Source organism: Homarus americanus, unplaced genomic scaffold, assembly GCF_018991925.1.
Source record: "Homarus americanus isolate GMGI-L3 unplaced genomic scaffold, GMGI_Hamer_2.0 scaffold23617, whole genome shotgun sequence".
NCBI classification, from domain to species: domain Eukaryota; kingdom Metazoa; phylum Arthropoda; class Malacostraca; order Decapoda; family Nephropidae; genus Homarus; species Homarus americanus.
The window spans coordinates 4,318,745-4,338,277 of NW_024720711.1; the positions used below are offsets into that span (position 1 = coordinate 4,318,745).

At 37.9% G+C, this 19,533-nt stretch overlaps 1 protein-coding gene across 1 annotated transcript; it reads right to left on the minus strand.

Moving 5' to 3' along the window:
• Positions 1-1,385: 1,385 nt before the first annotated feature.
• On the minus strand, positions 1,386-19,207 carry LOC121860751 (ER membrane protein complex subunit 10-like). The gene is made up of 6 exons (XM_042358096.1): positions 19,050-19,207; positions 12,546-12,719; positions 9,002-9,091; positions 8,194-8,375; positions 4,243-4,333; positions 1,386-3,102 (listed from the first exon to the last, which is right to left on the minus strand). Exons 1-6 carry the CDS (start codon positions 19,128-19,130, stop codon positions 3,034-3,036), a joined length of 687 nt encoding a protein of 228 aa, XP_042214030.1. The 5' UTR covers positions 19,131-19,207; the 3' UTR covers positions 1,386-3,033.
• Between the last annotated feature and the right edge of the window lie 326 nt (positions 19,208-19,533).

Genomic DNA, 19,533 nt, shown 5'->3' on the forward strand with positions numbered 1-19,533 from the left:
ACATTCAATGCCGTCACAACGTTCTTTGGCAGATTGTTCCAGGAGTCCCCAAGATATGCAGGAGACAGTTGATTGAAAATGTCCAAAAGTAGGGGGGAGGGGGGGGGGTGGGGAGCATCAAACTGGTGACTGCACTATGGTCCCCGAGCTACCTAAGATATTGGAACGCCTCAGAGCCAGGTCATTATTCAATCGAGTGTTCATAACTGAAGTTGGTGAATATCCAACCCACTAGGGTTCACAACTTAAGGTTGAAGAAGCCACAAGTTTAAAATATTGTTAGGGCAAACTTTATTGGAGTGGGAGATGTGAACTCTTGGCACAATATGCAAGATAGTGATGTAACAACACCGAGTGTGAGCTCATTCAAGACCCAACTTGACCAATTCTGGTGTTGGTAGTACAGATGCAGTCTAGAGTCAGTACTGTACATGCCAACAATAGGTAGCAGAGACGTGACCAAGCGGTTGTGATCAGTGGCGAAGAGAATGAAATACTGTAAAGTCATAATTACATTAGCTCTCTAACTCAATATTGAACTCATGATTCAAATAATAGAATTCTTCATTTATGTACAGTATGTGAGTAGAATTTACAAATGAATAGCATTGAAGAGAGAGGACAAAACAATTTTGTATTATGATTATATATGCAGTTCTAAAAATTCATTAATAAAACCCTGGGTGGGAGTCTTAGACTACAGAGGATCGTCATGACCACCTCAGAGGACTGTACAGTATTTGAAACCTGTATTGTTAGAATATTACATTGCTTTTGGCATCCACTAAAATGTTTTCCTTCTTGTATTTTGGTCTGAATCTTTAATATCCCTCATGTACTAATCCGTCATAATTGTACCCTGATCTACCTACCCAACCCTTCATCTCTGTACCCTGACCTACCTAACCCCTCACCTCTGTATCCTGACCTACCTAACCCTTTACCTCTGTACCTTGACCTACCTAACCCCATAATTATTTACCCCAACGCTCCCACACACTGTACCACTTTCTGTCTCCACTGTATACAGAACAATAACCTGAGCCATCATCCCTCCTTACCAATAAACCTATAAATTATTAATTATACAGGAGGACAGGCCACATAACACACACACTTTACTCCAATCCAGACTTCTTCACATTTAAGCTACTACAGTACTTCATGTACAAACTACAATACATTTTTCACCAGCAAACTTAAGTCATTACCTGTATACTGAAGGGTGGCTGGGATGAAAAGCAAACACAGACTCAACTTTCATGTGTATACTTCATGTTAATTATTTTTCTTAAGTGTAGGGCACATTAAATACAGTTTAGTGTCAAAATAATCTTGTTATAAGCTTTGATAATGGTCTTTAGCTGGGCAATAAAACCAATATGTAAGGAATCTCTTCTTTATACACACCACTATACAGTAACCTATGACAAGATGCAAGTCATACAACAATAAATATAAATTGGTTATCTCAAGAGTTCATATTATATTAATGGTGAGCTGGCAATGAAATGTTGGTGTTAGTAAATATACAGTTACCTCCACATGAACGTATCACAGCCTGGGAGAGTGTGAAGGAACAGATACGAGATGTGGGAATGCATCCGTGTGGCTACACAAAACAGGTAATTTCACTGTTCCACATCCATTCATTCAGCTGACTATGGCACTGCATTGCCACATCTCGTACCTGAGCCCTAACACATTCCCAAGATGTGGTATATTCATGTGGAGATAACTGTACATAGGAAAAATAAATTACAATATAGAATACTCTAATACTCATCATAACTTTATGAAAAGTCTACAGGGATCTTACTAAATGGAGGTTCATAAGTGAGGGTCTAGTTTAGTGGACAATGATAGTACAGTAGTTTGTAATGGCCTAAATCATGGGTTTAAATTCAAACATGACACTGAGTTAGGCAGTTATTGTATAAAATAATGTTTTGGTCTTATTCCAATCTTGAATGAAACAAGCACAAGATGCTCAATAGTACATGATTTATGTAAAATACATACAGTATTAAAATCTTATTAATGACAGTCTTTTCTTAAAAAAAAAAACCTACAATGGACAATGAGTAATATTTGTATCTATATTTTTAACCTTACTAGACTTGAGGCACCTGGTCACAATGCTCTTAGAGGAGGGGTAAAACTCCATAAGGCATGTTTAAGCCCAGAGAGGGTTAATCCTGTCACTGCTAGACTGTATACAACACTGATCTATTAATTATGTTGTTGACCAAAAACTCCAAGACCTTGGTTTTTTTCTACAATAATATACGGTTGGGAATTTTTTGTCTACATTCATCTTACTATCATAACACCATAAACCTCCGATTGCCAAGCTCTCATATTATTCACATACAGTACTCTACTGTTTCCAGGATACCCATCCCCTCATTCCTATTGTAAGATTCCTCCCAGCCTTGGCGTTCCCTTTCTCTTTTCACCAATTACTACCTTTCTCTAGGACTTTGAAACATACTTTTAGAAAAACTACAGGAATCACAAATGAAAAGCTTGTACTAAATCCATAAATACCCAGCATTTTACTTTGTCCTCACACAAAACCTTACTTTTAATTTATATTTTCAAAGAGGAGAAAACAAACCTGACCTGAGCCTCTGGTGAATGTGACCATTATGTCTCAAGAAGAGTAAAACACTGAGCATGAGAAAAACAATGTACTGTATTCACATTAAAAAAGTTCCCCTCATTACTAGAGGTACAATAGTTTTTGTTTGCTCCTCAGAAAGACAACATATTATTTTAATTTATTACAAAGTAACTGAAGCAGATCTGGTTTTTACAACACATATACCTGTATATACAAATACTGTAGTAAAAACGGATTACTGTAATGTATTCTATAATTACAACATGGAAAAATGACTAAAGTAACTATTTTTACAGTTCTTCTTTGAGATAGTAAACACTGCACATGCCTACACCACATGGAGTCATCCACGTTAATTTCAGACTTAAAGTAATAACATATAAATGTCTTAACCGAATTTCTCTCAATCAGCGTCCACCTTCTTGTCCACCCCCGAACAAGACCATGATCAGCACTACTGGCACAATGTACATCCACTGAAAAGAGAAACTCTGATCACCAACTGTATTCAACATAATTATTTATGGGTATACAATATACCACTACATAAATTGGGTCCTATCTAACCTGTCAACACTATTTAGGTGGAAAATTGGAATCGAATCTCTAAATATTCCATCTGTTAACAAAATTAGTCATGAAAATAAGTTATTAACATACAGCCTGAAACCGATTGGTGTATCCTAAAGAAAAGTTAATTTTCTCTGGAGAAGTTCTTTGAGTGGAAATATGAGAGAAGAGAAATCACAGAAAAAGAGAAAGACTAAAGAAAGACAACATAAATTTTGTAGTCAAGCTCTTATGTGTGACATGGTCAAGTAGCCTACAAAATATATCATTTAATTAACTACAGTACAGTACTTACAATTCCATGTTTTTGACTAGTCTACTGCTTATAATTAAAGGCCAACTAATCTACTTCAATATTTATAAATTCTATAGATGAATTAATCTTCTACAGTACAGTATTACTATGCTTAAAACTTCATGAGGTCAAACTAGTCTACTAAAAAGTTCTTGAGATCAACTAATCCAATACTGTAATTAGCTATGGTTTGTATTTTAAAGGTTAATTAATCTACTCTTTATAAATTCTCAAGGTCAGCTAAATACGTCTTAAAAATTACTTAGGTAAAGTCCTGCAGGTATAATGCTTAAAAAATCTTAATAACTAATCCACTACAGTTATTTACAAATTTTTGGAATCAAATAATCTATTGCTTTTTATGCCTCTCCTAATATTACCCCAGTTGTAAAACCATACGCAAGAACAAAGTTTTTCTTTATTTTTCTTGCACTGATTATCATAAAAGTGAACAAAGCATTTGCTGAATATCCCCACCTTCAGGCAGCAAATTCCACAATACAGTATGTAATTCTGTACAATAATGAAGGTACAGCATTTACTATACTGTTAAACCTCTTTAGAGATTTTGTTGTGATGCATCTACATTCACTAGTCTTTGTTTTAATTATATTTTACATTGTTTGAATCATCATGGTTATGAAGTACCGGTAGAATGAGCAAAAACAGTCACACACATATATGGAGGCCTGTCATTTGCGCTGGCTCTCTCTGTGGGAGTGGCAGTGGGTAAACATTAATTTACACTTACATATTTAGATAGGAAGGATCGGTTGTCCTTTCCTTCTGCCTTTTCATTCTTCATTGCCTCCAACTTTTCAATGTAAGTAGCAGTGTCCGGTCTGTAAGAGAAGAGTTTTATGTATAACATTTGGTCGAGTGAAGGTTAAACATCATAAAAGGGAGAGGTCAATAAAATAGAGGGCAAGACTGAAGGAGATGTAGAGGATATGCTAAATAATTGACTTAATAAAGTTGAATTGGAGCAGATAAATAAACAGACTTGAGGTATTGTGCAATGACTCGCATGCAAAACAAGCATGTCCTGGGGAGTAAAAGTGGTTACTAAAACAAGCATATCCTGGGGAGTAAAACTGGTTACTCAGGACAAGGGGTAAAACAGGACCAAGGAAGGGTAGGTTTAAATGTATACTATACAAACAGTAGGAGCATTAGAAATAAAATAGACTTGCTGAGAGCGGTTGTATGTACCGAGAATGTAGACGTCATAGCAATCACCGAAACTTGGATGAATCTGGTGAGCAAGAACTTTTTATCGGAGTACCACATAAAAGGGTACAACCTTTTTCACAAGGACAAGAAAGGGGGGAGGGGTAACACTCTTCGTTAGGGATACAGTAAAATGTTGTATTAATAATTCAATAAAGGGTGAAATAGGAACCGAGTCAGTATGGGTAGAAATTGCAGAAGGAAGAGAAAACTAATTATGGGAGTGATTTACAGGCCCACAAGTCTTGGGAAAGAAGCAGCTCAGCCCATATGGCAGGAAATAGTAGGGCAGCAAATTACAACAACCTGTGCATTATGGGGGAATTCAACTTCAGAAATATTGACTGGGACAACATTGTAGGTGACTATGAATCTGAAGACTTCCTAGATGCAGTACAGGACAATTTTTAAAACAACTAATTACAGAACCTACTACAGATGACTTATATATTAGACCTAGTATTAACAAATAAGGAAAATATTATCAGAGATATCACAGTAGGGGAAGAAATAGGGAACAGTGATCACAGAGAAATCAGGTTCACCCTAAATTGGGAAACGAAAATCAATGACAATATGGTCAGAGTCCCAAACTTTCGGTTGGCGGATTATCAGGGGTTAAGAAGGTACCTAGGTGAGGTCACCTGGGAACAGTCACGTCAGTCCCCAGTAGGAAGGGGTGAGGTCATAGATGACACAACAATTGATCATGACTATAATATATTCACTAGTATACTACGTAAAGCACAAGAACAAAATATACCATACAGAAAAATTAGGTCAAATAAGAATGAGCCAAGGTGGATGACCAAAAAACTTAAACATGACATAGGAATAAAAAAGGAATTTATAAGAAATTAAAGGGAGGGGAGAGCATCTCAGAAATAGATATAATGAACTATCTAGGAATATTAAGAAAAATGTAAGGAAGGCAATGAGGGACTACGAAATCAGGATAACAAGAGAATCCAAGGCGAATCCCAAGGGATTGTTACAGGTATATAGGACAAAGGTCAAGGACAAAGTGGGACATTTAAAGTCAGAGAGGGGACGTGCTCTATGATAGTGAGAAAATAAACAAAGCATTAAACAGCTACTTCTTATCAGTTTCCACAGAAGAAATTCACAAGGAAATGCCAGAGGTGGAACTGATATTTATGGGAATGAAGAAGAGAAATTAAAGAATAACACTCAGAAAAGAGGATGTTCTTAAGAAAATAAACAAATTAAAGAAGACAAAATCCCCAGGGCCGGATGAAATTTTCCCCCGAGTTTTGAAAGTGGTAAGACCCCTTGTAAATTTATTTACACAATCATTAAACATGGGAGTTGTGCCAGACTTGTGGAAACAGGCAAATTTAGTACTGATATTCAAAAAGGGAGACAGCATCAGTGTCAAATTACCGGCCGATTAGTTTGATGTCAGTAGTGGGGAAACTTCTTGAATCAATTATAGCAAATAGCATCCAATCGCATTTAGAAAAAACAAATTAATCTACGACTCTCAACATGGGTTTACAAAGGAAAAATCTTGCCTAACAAATCTGCTGACTTTTTTAAGGAAGTCTTCAAGGTAGTATATAATGACGAAAATTACAATGTTATTTACTTAGAATTTAGCAAAGCGTCTGACAGAGTACCGCATCAGAGGCTTCTGAGAAAAGTTAAGGCTCATGGTATTGAGGGTAAAGTTTTCAATTGGATAAAATCATGGCTCACCGATAGAACATAGAGGGTCAGCGTAGATGGTGCTAAATCTGAGAGGGGCTGTGTAACCAGTGGGGTTCCCCAGGGGTCAGTACTGGGCCCACTCTTGTTCATAATCTACATAAACGATCTAGATACTGAGATCAACAGTGACATAAACAAGTTTGCGGATGACACCAAAATAGGGCAGCAGATTAATTCAGGGCAGGATGCAAATGCACTACAGAAGGATTTAAATAAACTGCAGGAGTGGTCAGAAAAATGGCAAATGAAATTCAACACCAGCAAGTGCAGCATACTTAATATTGGAAGAACAAATACTGTCAATGTATACTGCCTTAACAACATCAACCTAGAGAAGTCAACTTGTGAAAGAGACTAAGGGGTATTTGTAAACCCGGACCTACAGCCTAGAAAGTGCGTTAATGTTCGAAATAAGGCAAACAGAGTACAAAGTATAGTCTGGATATACGAGGTCAATTGAACCCGTGGAGGTCCGCATAAAACAAGAAACGCGTAAACGAAATAAGAGAACATATGGGATTACTGTAATTAAAATAGAGACTGGGCCGACCCCAGACTACCCTTTTTCCGACACAATACGTACGTTGTAGTAAAAATAACATCTTAATTTTATGATGTATGCACAAACAATTAATATTTAAGAGAAATATCAATAATATTAGGTTTTTAAACACTTACGTTAGTAGAAGAGATGGCTGGGCACACGGGGATGGGGGGTTGGTTCCGAGGCAGAGGGCAGATTATTGGCCCTCACCTGTATCACTATCCACCACAGAGGCTTGCAGGGCCTCTTTGTCAAACCACTCAAAGTCCATATCCTCACTATCACTGACTTGGGCTGGCTGTGGTGGGTGGTGGGTGAACAACTCTGTAATGTTTTGTTGACTGGGCGACCTAGTGCGCACCCTGCCCGCACCGCTTCCCGCGTAAATGATGGAATGTACCGCGTAACTAATAATTGCCGGTCTGGCCAGGTGCCGCGTAAATGACCAAACTCGTAAAGGAAATCCACGTAAATCCAGACTATACTTAAGGTTATATATCTAGAAGTGTAAAGTCATATTGCAACTATACTGTATATCTTACGCTAGTCAGGCCGCACCTCGATTATGCTGTTCAATTCTGGTGCCCTTATTATAGAATGGATATCAATTCACTGGAGTCGGTGCAGCGAAGAATAACGAAAATGATTCCGGAACATTGAAACCTTCCCTATAATAAATAGATTAAAGAAACTAAACTTGCATTCCCTAGAAAAACGAAGAGTGCAGGGAGATATGATAGAAGTATTTAAGTGGGTGAAAGGAATCAATCAATCAATAAAGGAGATATAGATAAAGTTCTTAGAATATCCAATCAGGATAGGACTCATAGCAACGGACTTAAGTTGGATAAGTTTAGGTTAGGAGGGAGATAGGAAGGAACTGGTTTATAAATAGGGTGGTAGATGAGTGGAACAAGCTTAGCAACTTTGTAGTAAGTGCTGGAATGCTGGGAAGTTTTAAAAGGAGGCTAGACAAATTCATGGATGATAGAGAGTGGTTGTAACTCCAGACAGGAGCTGCCATGCACAGGCCAACCGGCCTATTGCATACTCCTTTTTTTCTTATGTTCTTAAGATTTAAAATGAAAGATATACTGTACGCTGAAAAATCCAATCAAACCTATATTCAAATACTTTTGAAATGTTCACAAAAGTCAGTTAAAAAAAAAATACTCTCTGTACAAGTGCATTACTAACACAGGAGCTGGAGTAGGAGATCTGATGATAACTGTCGTGTTGTGCTGTACAGGTGGAACCTCTGGTGGTTCTCCTCGGCACACTGCCACAGGAGGGATCAGACCTACACCCACTACTGATGTCCCAGCACTGTCTACCATCATGCTCACAGTCTCTGAGAGTCCACTCTCATATATCTGACACTGAAAAATTAATGCATTAAAACCATTTAAGAAAAGGAAGAGGGTGTGTGGATTAAATACTTGCTCATGAAAATTTTCTTGAGAAAAGGAAACATTTGTTCCTGACATTAATAGACTTAGAAAAATACTTGACAGAGAAGGTGGAAATCAAATTGGAAACTATTGAGATGTATGGGGTAAATGGGAAATTGCTGAATGCTCTCCAGAGTTTTTACAGGAAGACTATAGCATGGGGGTAGAGTTTGACAGGAAGGGGAAACTGGTTCCCATTGAAAGAAGGACTTAATCAAGCATATGTTATGTCAACGGTTCATATTTTCATGGATGGAATAGGGAGAGTAATGATATACTATTTAACTACATGGTGAGTCAGGTTGTGTTGGCAGTTTGAATGGAAATGGTGGAAGAATGAAGGAAGTTGATAGTTTGAGATATCTGGGAGTGGATTTGTCAGCAAATGGATCAAATTAATGAATTTAACCAGAGTAGCAGAGATTGAGAGAGCAACATGTGCACTGAGGAATTCATGGATAGAGAGGACCTTGTGAAAGGAGGCAAAGATGGGACAAATATCAGTGAAATAGAGATTACTGCATGTTACAATATTGTACTTCAAAAATACTCACAGCTTTTGTAAAAGTTGACACATATCCCTTGTCTTCTAACCCTTTGTGATGGACTCGGATACGATACAAGTCATCATTTTCTGCAAGTTTCTGAAAATGCATACATATAATGTAATCTATATTAAAATATCTATAATTAAAATTATTCCTGCTACAATGTCACTAGCTGATGTTGACATGTGTCAGTATCCTTGTTTGACTGTCACCAACAGTAGGTAATAAGCAGCTATCAAACAGGGAGGTACTACCACCTGGGAAGATATTGGAAGCATAATGTGTCGTGTTTAATGGTAGACCCTGCTGCCATATGGCATCAAAAAAATTTTGACCAGTCCCAGGTTACTGATCTGACTTTCTGCCTTAGTTACACGCAGCTGCAGGGTCTCAATTGTTTTTCTTATTACTGACAAAACAACATACACACTGTATATCGTTTCTCACTCGATTTATTTGTTTTCATTTTTGTATTTATTTATTGTTATTATTAATATTATTTTTATTATAATTTATATATTTTTATTATTATTATTAATAGAGTACAGTATACGCTTCAAATTTACGAATTTTTAATATGCGGACATCAATTATTCACGGATGACACCCTGGATCCACCCATACAGAGACTAAACAAGGGTGTACTGGCACCAACTCTCTTTTCCATTTTCTTGGCTGCCTTCCTCACTCATGCCAGCACAAACTTAGCCGGCGGGATGGACATCCAGTACCGGATGAAGGGTCTTTTCAACATAAGACTTCTCCAGGCAAGAACAAAGGTGTCGACAGCTTCCATTACTGAACTTCAGTATGCAGACGACCTCACCATTGTCGCTCACACTGAACTCGACCTACAGGAGATCCTGAACACCTAACCAGATGCGTATGCACACTTCGGCCTTGAGGGGAATGTACATAAGACTCAAGATTCTCTTTCAGCCTGCCCCTGGTTCAGCCACACCTCCACCATCCACCCAGCTTAATGGTACTACCCTCACTAATGTTACTCACTTTCGGTATCTCGGCTCCCACCTGTCCACCACTGCAGACAATGATGAAGAGATTCAGCATCGGATCAGATGTGCATCCCAAGCCTTTGGCAGACTCCGAAACCGTGTCTTCAGCTGTAGGGAGCTGAAATTATCTCCCAAGTTACATGTATATCGAGCAGTGGTCCTCCCCACCCTGCTATATGGCAGTGAGACATGGGTTACATACAGGAGGCTCATCAAGGCACTTGAAAACTTTCACCAACGTAGTCTACATTCCATCCTCTGTGTTCGCTGGGAAGACGAGAACAAATGCCAGTATTCTTGCTGACACCAACTGTAGGAGATTCGAGGCTGCCATTATCCATGAACAACCACGCTGGACTGGCCATGTTACCCACATGGACGACAGTAGACTGCCAGAGCAGCTACTTTACAGTCACCTAACGAATAGTAAAAGTAATGCTGGCGGGAAACTGAAGAGATATAAGAATAGTCTTAAGACAAGCCTGAAAAAGTGCCAAATCGACTCCCCCACCTGAGATGATTACTCCACACCGAAACGCTTGGAGGAGCACCACACAAGAAGGTGTCAATACTTTCGGAGTTAACCCGACTGCATAATGAGGCAGACAAGCGGCAACGCTGGAAAGATGCTGCCGCCGTCCCTCCAACACTAGATGTAGCCCCCCACATATGCAACTTCTGTGATTGACTCTGCCGGTCCTGTATCGGCCTCTTTAGTCACCTCAAAACTCACCAACCTAGGTGACATCCCTAATAACTCATATCATTGTATCATAGCTGGATGATCGTCATACTCGATTCCAAGTGACAGCAAAGTAGTACTGTACTGTAGTAAGTACCCAAGAATGTCTAAGGTTAGTTTTAAAGTTGCTGGCATTTTTGCGGTTGGGACAGGAAGCTATTCGTTTTAGAGACAGTAATTTCCTTTACCTGTGCATATTAATTATGTATGTATGTGTGTGTGTGTGTGTGTGTGTGTGTGTGTGTGTCTACACACATACACATATATACAATACAGGTAAAAGAAATAATTGTCCAAAGGGCAAACACATAAAGGGAATATACATTTCTTTGTACACAAGTAAAAATGTACCCCCAGTCAGCAAATGTTATTCGCGGCCCCCAAGGCCCTGATATGGGTCAGTGACCAGTGCCCAGGTGGGCTAATCCCTATTAAAAAGTCTAAAGAGTACAGCAGGGTCAGGATATATCGCGAGATAGGGTCCAAGGATGTTCGCTATATACGAAATCACGATATATAATTACTGTAATCAATGGGGAAAATAGGGTTAGGTTCTGGAGGCTAATAAAAGTGACTAAACTTGACATAAAATGGTACAGTCTAAAATTAGCAGAATATAAATTGCATTGCTGTTATCCTTGCAAGACAGCGAGTAATTTGAATATAAACATCATATATTTTGCACACGAGATAAAAATTTTAGTCCTTTGTACTAAAATGTACTAATTATTACTAAAATTGTTTTGTCTATTGCAAACTATAGCATGTTTATATTCAAATTAATCACTATCTTATAGGAATTCCAGGAATGTTAATTATATTCTCTTAAGTCAATTAATTTACATTTTATAAGAGAAAACTCAACCCCTCCCCCACATGACAGATAAATAAATACCATTAGGTAACCTTGGCCAGGGGCAGGGGCCAGCTGTCATAATACCTCACCGGCAAGATTGAAAGTGGTTTTAGGCTTAAAGTTTTTATCTTATAAAATATCTCAGATGAAAGTTAGCAGAATATAAATTGCATTGCTGGAATCCTTGCAAGATAGCAAATAATTTGAATATAGACATCATATATTCTGCACAAGAGAAAAAAATTCACCTCTTATTTTTAGGAGGGTTTCTTACTTAACCGGTATACGGTTTTTGGCTTTGTGAGTTTCCAGGAACAAAACCCCACGTAAGTTGAGTCTACTGTAAACAAATTTATCGCTATATATGTTGGAAAATTTTGGTAGTCGTGATAAATTTGAAACATTTCCTGCCAGTTTCCCTCGCGAAATAAAAAAAATTATCGCTATATGCAGGTACTGTATAGGAAAATTTCTATTATTTTGGTAGCCGTGACATAAAAAACTCGTTATATAAAGTCGCTATACATCCCGATCCTACTGTAATGAAGCTGATGTTGATACTCCTTTCACATGATGTTCATATTAGCCTATGTTTGGGTAAAAGTCATCTGTTTAAATGGATCCCTAAAGGGGAAGGGACTGTGAAGCCCGGTACAGTACAGGATAAATCATTTAACAATGCAGTACAGTATATACAAATATGTCCTTAGATCATTGTGAGCAGGCACCCCTTGTTCTTCTGTGAAACTTTGGTCAAAATTAAAAGCTGACATGCTATAAAATAGTTCCATAATAAGGGCTTACTTTACAGTACACAATATATAAACTGTGAGATGACTGACAGAGATATATTCATGGAATTCTGGAGAGAAAAATACTACTGTACAAAGGTACAGACCAAATTAGAAAAACAAGCAGGTCATCCATAACACATACCCGCAACTTGTTTTCTAGTTCTGTGGTCCACTGGCGATTGTGAGTGACCAGAGCATTGCCCGATTTAACCGAGCGCACGTGTATTGTGGAACGTGGAGAAAAGGCAGGATTTGGTCCCCCATCAAGCGCATCCTCCACCACCAGGGTCAGCTGACCATCCAGAAATTCATCCTCCTGAAACAAAAACAGTACCGGAAATGTCATTTACAGGGAAAAACTTAAGTACCAAGTATCTAACTAACTGGAAAGCTCTTAGATCTAAAATTTTCACTCTCTCTAAATGAATCAAAACCTAATATGAAAATGGCATACAAGTACATGCTTTTACCAAAGAAGAAAGAGAGAGAGCAAGAGATTAATCTTCAGGTGATCCATAATGTTCTTCCTTACCTTGAGAATAGAGTTCCTCCCCGACATACTAACCACCCGCACTTACGACCTGCCTCAGTCGTACCAAAATTTGGTCAAATTACGTATTTTCGAGTCCCAACGTCAATGATTGTGCTGTGTACTGACAAAATTTTCGTTTGTAATTCACTTTAAAATGGCTGGTAAGCTTAAAAGTGAGAGTTTTGTGTTGCTGAGAAGAAAAAGAGACATCCATTTTAGATTTTCTATGTATTGTTTAAGCCTTTTCGACTTACGGCCTGGATTTGGGTTCCTAACCCCGTCGTAAGTCGGAGAGGAGCTGTACTTGGTAATAGTTAAAAATAAGAACAAGGGTCCAGGTTAACCAGCTAGACAACTAAAAATCTTTGTAAAGAAAACCTATTTCTTACCTCAAGACTAAAGCAAATTGGTTTCAGGTTTAAAAAAAAAAATAAATAAATAAAAAAATGTTGCCTCCCATCGCCTGCTCCAAGATAACGCCCTGTTTGCATGTTACTGTTGAAGAACATTTTGCAGCAACTGATCCCAAACACGAAATAACAAACCTTCCCTTTTAGCAAATGACCGACACTCCTTAATATCCATATGAATGTATCAAACCAAACCTAATGAAACCTAACCTAAAATAATAGTGATGGATGGGTAGGATTTGGTGGTTCATCTTTTCTACCATAAATCACAATATGATGTAAAATAATAATATTTGCTGAATGTGTTTGCATGTATGGAAAGGGTGGGGAGCAACCAGATGAATGTAAGAAAAAGTCAGTTTATTTAGGTTTGGTCATCCCAGTCATTAGATATCCAAACTAACCTAACCTAACCAATTCCCCGGATGACAGAAACTAAAATAATACCCCCATAATACCTAACTCAACCTAAGGTAAATTTTCACTTGCTGCCACTATAAGAAATCGAAGTTGAAACTATATTTTTCTGGTAGTTTCCGATGTGTTATGGGCAAATTTGACGTTCATTTCTGGCACAAATCAAAAGTTTCTGTGATAAGCTCCCCTCCCATCTCAGATTCTAGAGATTTTCTAAAATATTAAGGTAAAAAGTGTTCAAAACACATCAAAAACCATCAAAAAAACCAGTTTTGAATCTAACCTTACATAAACTAAACCAAACATAACCTATCCAATCCCAACCAACCAAACCTAACATAACCAACTAAACCCAACTTAACTGGGGGCTCCACAGTCATTCAATATCCTGGGTGTGTAATGCCACCTACAAACATACCAGTACATAAGAACATAAGAAAATAAGGAGTCTGCAATAGGCCGGTTGGCCTGTGCATGGCAGCTCCTGTCGAGAGTTACTACCACTCTCTATCATCCATGAATATATCCAGCCTCCTTTTGAAACTTTCCAGCGTTCCAGCACTTACTAAAAAGTTGCTAAGCTTGTTCCACTCGTCCACCACCCTATTTGTAAACCAGTTCCTTCCTATCTCCCTCCTAAACCTAAACTTATCCAACTTAAATCCGTTGTTCCAAGTCCTATCCTGCTCGGATATTATAAGAACTTTATCTATATCACCTTAATTGATTCCTTTCACCCACTTGAATACTTCTATAATATCTCCCCGCACTCTTCGTCTTTCTAGGGAATGCAAGTTTAGTTTCTTTAACCTATCCTGATATGGAAGGTTTCTAAGTCCCGGAATCATTTTCGTCATTCTTCGCTGCACCGACTCTAGTGAATTGATATCCATTCTATAATAAGGGCACCAGAACTGAACCGCATAATCGAGGTGCGGCCTGACTAGGGCAAGATATATAGTTGCAATAAGACCTCTGCACTCGTATTACTTACACTTCAAGATATAAAACCCAAATTCTGTTTGCCTTATTTCGAACATTAACGCACTGTTTTCTAGGCCGTAGGTCCAGGATACAAGTACCCGTAGGTCTCTTTCACAAGTTGACTTCTCTAGGCTGATGATGTTAAGGCTGTATACATTGGTAGTATTTGTTCTTCCAATATTAAGTATGCTGCACTTGCTGGTGTTGAATTTCATTTGCCATTTTTCAGACCACCCCTGCAGTTTATTTAGATTCTCCTGTAATGCATTTGCATCCTGCCCTGAATTAATCTGCCGCTCTATTTTGGTGTCATCCGCAAACTTGCATATGTCACTGCTGATCCCAGTATCTAGATCGTTTATGTAGATTATGAACAAGAGTGGGCCTAGTACTGACCCCTGGGGAACCCCACTGGTTACACGACCTCACCAATGCTGGACAACTCGTGCTCAAGCAAATCGTACCCATCAGAAACTGTCAAGTCATACCCAATTACAAGATAACTTGTACTGTACCCAATTTACGAGACAGTTCGTACCCATATATAAACTGTACATACAAAAGAGAGAGAGAGAGAGAGATCAACCATATGCAGGAAGGAAATTAATTATTTAAGATCAAAATTAGAATGCCCATATACACTCATGAACTGGATATACTGTAGTAAGCAACAACATCCAAGAAGTAGATATGCTGGCAACAACCTTTAATGAAATAGAAAATTCAACAGAACTTGAGATAAATGTGGATAAGACTAAAACAATGATCACGGAAAGAAACCCAAGGCAAAACCCACAATGTATCGGTATAAGTAGAATGAATATTGAAAAAAATAGAGTCCTTTAAGTCCCTTGCATCACTTGACATAAGAATAAAAGATTGAAGAAAATATTAGGTAAAACCAATGTAAATTATTGCCAGGATTGGAGCCTACTAGTAATAGATGATACTACCTTTACAGTCTTCTGGACATACTAAACGAAGGTCCGTATCAAGAACAACAAAGCTGAGAATTCACAAAACAATAATACGTCATGTTCTTACTTACAGTTGTTAATCATGGGATACATTTCTGCAAATTTGTGGGCCTCATTTCTGATGTCATCATTATCCTTTTAGCAGCATTCTATCACTACCCTGTACCGATTGTGAACTTTTTTTAGCTGCAACCATTCTCACCTGCCTCTGGAGAAGTGTCATTATCAACATGCTGCTTTCGTTGTCTAATTGCGGTTACTTTTTATTCTGCAGTACAGTACTACATAAAGCCTGAGCTTCCATCTCAAAAAAATCAAAACATGAGTTGGGTACAAGTTATCTTCGGTACAAGTTGGCGTGGGTGCGAGTTAACTAGTTTTGAGTACGATTTATCTTGGGTACAAGATGACAACCTAACCCCGAATGTACATAATAAAATGTTAAATATCTTGCCTGAACATAATTTGAGCCAGAAATGTCATTGAAGAAAAGTGCCTCAGAATCGTTGAAATTACCGATTGCAACTACAGTATAATATTCACGAGATTCGTTTAGTGGGGTAATTGTATGGGACTAACCAGTGAGCGAAATATGTTGAAAAAAATATGAAAACACCAGATTGTCACTGTTATATTGTAGTGGACACTGTTGTAGTTTGTGGAAATACTTTGTTAAAACTGGATATTTTAAAAATAAACGTTATTTAATATTTGTGGGTACGAAAAACAGACCTAACTAACCTAACCTTACTTAACTTCCTTAACAGGGGACCATACCCCCTGGTATATTAAACAGAAAGAACTTACTATAACATGGTGAAATTTTAGGCATTTTCTGGATGCGAGATGATACAACCGCATCGACACTATGCACCCCGGGCGGCGGAATGATTTACTGTGTTGGCGGGTTCCACAATAAATGATTATCATATCAGAACTTGCTAATGAAAATATTGTAAGAAAATAAAGTCTATGTACAGGAACGGTAATGTACAGGAACGGTAAATTTTTACTTTAGGACACGAGTCCCTTGGGGTTGACCATTATGTTTTTCTAGTGTATTTTGGGGTGTTATTAATGAATCTGACCTTCATTTTAGGTGTAAATTGCTCGTTTTTGCCCCCAAAAAAAAAATGACGGGGGAGAGACTGAGAAATCGGGGTTTTTGGGTGGGAGAGAAAAAGAAAACGAGTCATCTAACATAACCTCAAGCTGGGAGCTCTGCCCCCAGACCCCGGTAGGCCTAGCTTAAACTAACCTAAATGTTTCGGTAGTTTTAAACTCTGGGGCGAACCATGTCCGCCTTAGTTAGAAATGGAAGAACCAGGGATACGTAAGAATTGGATAGAATACAGTATTCATCTTTCTCGTAAAACTTGGCAATAAACTTAAAATAACTATAGGAGCACAAATGACAACCAACCTCCACCACAGCCATTGTGAGACTGAGTCAATGAAATTTAAATTGTACCTAGGATGCTTCCTTTGAAAAAAATCAAATGTGATTGGTCGAAAAAAATTTGTGTTATATCGATAAATCATTGGTTGTGGCTGGATGACATCAGTTAATATAGCGCATGCGTGATGCGCCGATAACATCTCAGATGAAGACAAATCTACGTAAATCAATTAAATTCAATTGTGTCACTATTATCCATTTCCGCCTGGTATATATGGGGTTCAAAATGCTCAGAATAGCGAGATCTAATAGTTTCAGAAGTTTATAACTTTCGGGTGCACTATGTCCTAAAGTAAAATAATACCCTTAAAATCATCAAAACAATAAGTGTAGCAAAAATCAAGAAAATCAACAAACAACTTCTGGTGGTCACTTTCTACACCTTTACCGGGTCCGACTAATTACCCAAATGTAGCCGCAATGAAGTCAAATAATGGTCCTACATGAATAAATCGGACTGCCAATCACTTCTCGACTAGTATTTGGTATCACAAAGTCAAAAAAAATTGGTAAACTTAATTTAATCTGAGTTAATAGATCGGGTGCATGTACCTCACCTAACACAACTCAGATTAAATTAAGTTTACCAATTTTTTGTGACTTCATGACACCAAATAATAATCGAGAAGTGATTCACAGCCCGATTTATTCATGTAGGACCATGATTTGACTTCATTGCAACATTTGGGTAAATTTGAGTTGATTTGGGTAATTACTCGCTCCCTCGGTACAAGCACGCGATCTATTAACTCAGTTTAAATTAAGTTTTCCAATTTTTTGTGACTTTGTGATACCAAATACTAGTCGAGAAGTGGTTGGCAGTCCGATTTATTCATCTAGGACCATTATTTGACTTAATTGCGGCTACATTTAGGTATATTTGGGTAATTAGTCGGACCGCCTTTACCCGATATATTAACCACTTTACTTGTTAATGGTCTTTAAATACAAGTACAATGTGACTTTTCCTGACTTTTTTATATTCACCAACTACACTGGCCGAATATTTATCTGGAATCTGACATGTGGGCAGTGGTCAAGAGGATGTTTTTGACTGGAGGAGCAGACAGACCTTTGACACACGAGGATAGACAGTGAATACTTTATGGCATGTATAGGAATGCCATTATACCGGGTCCGACTAATTACCCAAATGTAGCCAAATATAGCCGGAATGAAGTCAAATAATGGTCCTAGATGAATAAATCGGACTGCCAATCACTTCTCGACTAGTATTTGGTGTGAGAAAGTCACAAAAAATTGGAAAACTTACTTTAATCTGAGTTAATAGATCGCGTGCATGTACCGAGGGAGCGAGGAATTACCCAAATGCAACTGCAATGAAGTCAAATGATGGTCGTACAAGCGTAATTCGGGCTGTGAATCACTTCTCGATTATTATTTGGTGTCATAAAGTCAAAAAAATTGGTAAACTTAATTTAATCTGAGTTGTGTTGTGCTAGGTTAGGTTAGGTACATGCACTTGATCTATTAACTCAGATTAAATTAAGTTTACCAATTTTTTTGACTTTGTGACACCAAATACTCGTCGAGAAGTGATTGGCAGTCCGATTTATTCATGTAGGACCATTATTTGACTTCATTGCGGCTACATTTGGGTACATTTGGGTAATTAGTCGGACCGCATTACATTATACCAGCTTCGGCTTCCTGTCCCAGTCTTCAACCAGTCAGCTACGAAGGTGGAGTTGGTATGATATATGAAGTGTACCAACAGTAGTTCCAGCAATCCTACAGATTTTACAGAATTGAAGTTAATGCAGAGGGTTACTTTAAATTCTGTCAAAAAATTAGGGTTTCCCAAACGCATACACAATAAGAAATTCTTAGAGTATGTTTATATTACCTGAAAACCATGCACTCCCGTAGCTAGAACAGCCAAGAAACTAAGGAAAATAATCCGACATAAATATGCTGTTCTTAACATGTTGTGACCACTGAAGCCTCAAGAGTCACTCCAGTGGCTGTGCTGGATGGCGTCACTTAACATCCGACACTGTTGAATTCCCCGTACCTTTACCACCGTACAATTACACTCATGTTGATATCATTTTTTAAAAATTATATACCTATACTAATACTCTGGAAGACTTAATGATCAAAGGATGGTAAAAAGAATCTTAAATAAACAGGATATCATCAAAATATGTGTTGCAATGTTCTTTCAGGTTTAGTTACTCTACTCCAACATTTTATTTTCTAAAAAGAGACATAATTCAACTCTGTTATTAAATATTTAACACAATTAATTATGTACTTTAAATTTAGGATATCCACCTTGCATATATTGATAAAATAACAATAACACGGCAAACTGGTCAAACTGTATC

What these genes read in the sequence shown, in the direction of transcription:
- LOC121860751 (XM_042358096.1), bottom strand. Translation starts at nt 19,130, where the DNA reads ATGTTAAGAACAGCATATTTATGTCGGATTATTTTCCTTAGTTTCTTG. An exon ending in TCTCCTACTCCAGCTCCTGT is followed by an intron (nt 4,334 to 8,193) that starts GTTAGTAATGCA and finishes CTTCTCTTACAG; the next exon opens with ACCGGACACTGCTACTTACA. An exon ending in GATCCTTCCTATCTAAATAT is followed by an intron (nt 3,103 to 4,242) that starts GTAAGTGTAAAT and finishes TTCTCTTTTCAG; the next exon opens with TGGATGTACATTGTGCCAGT.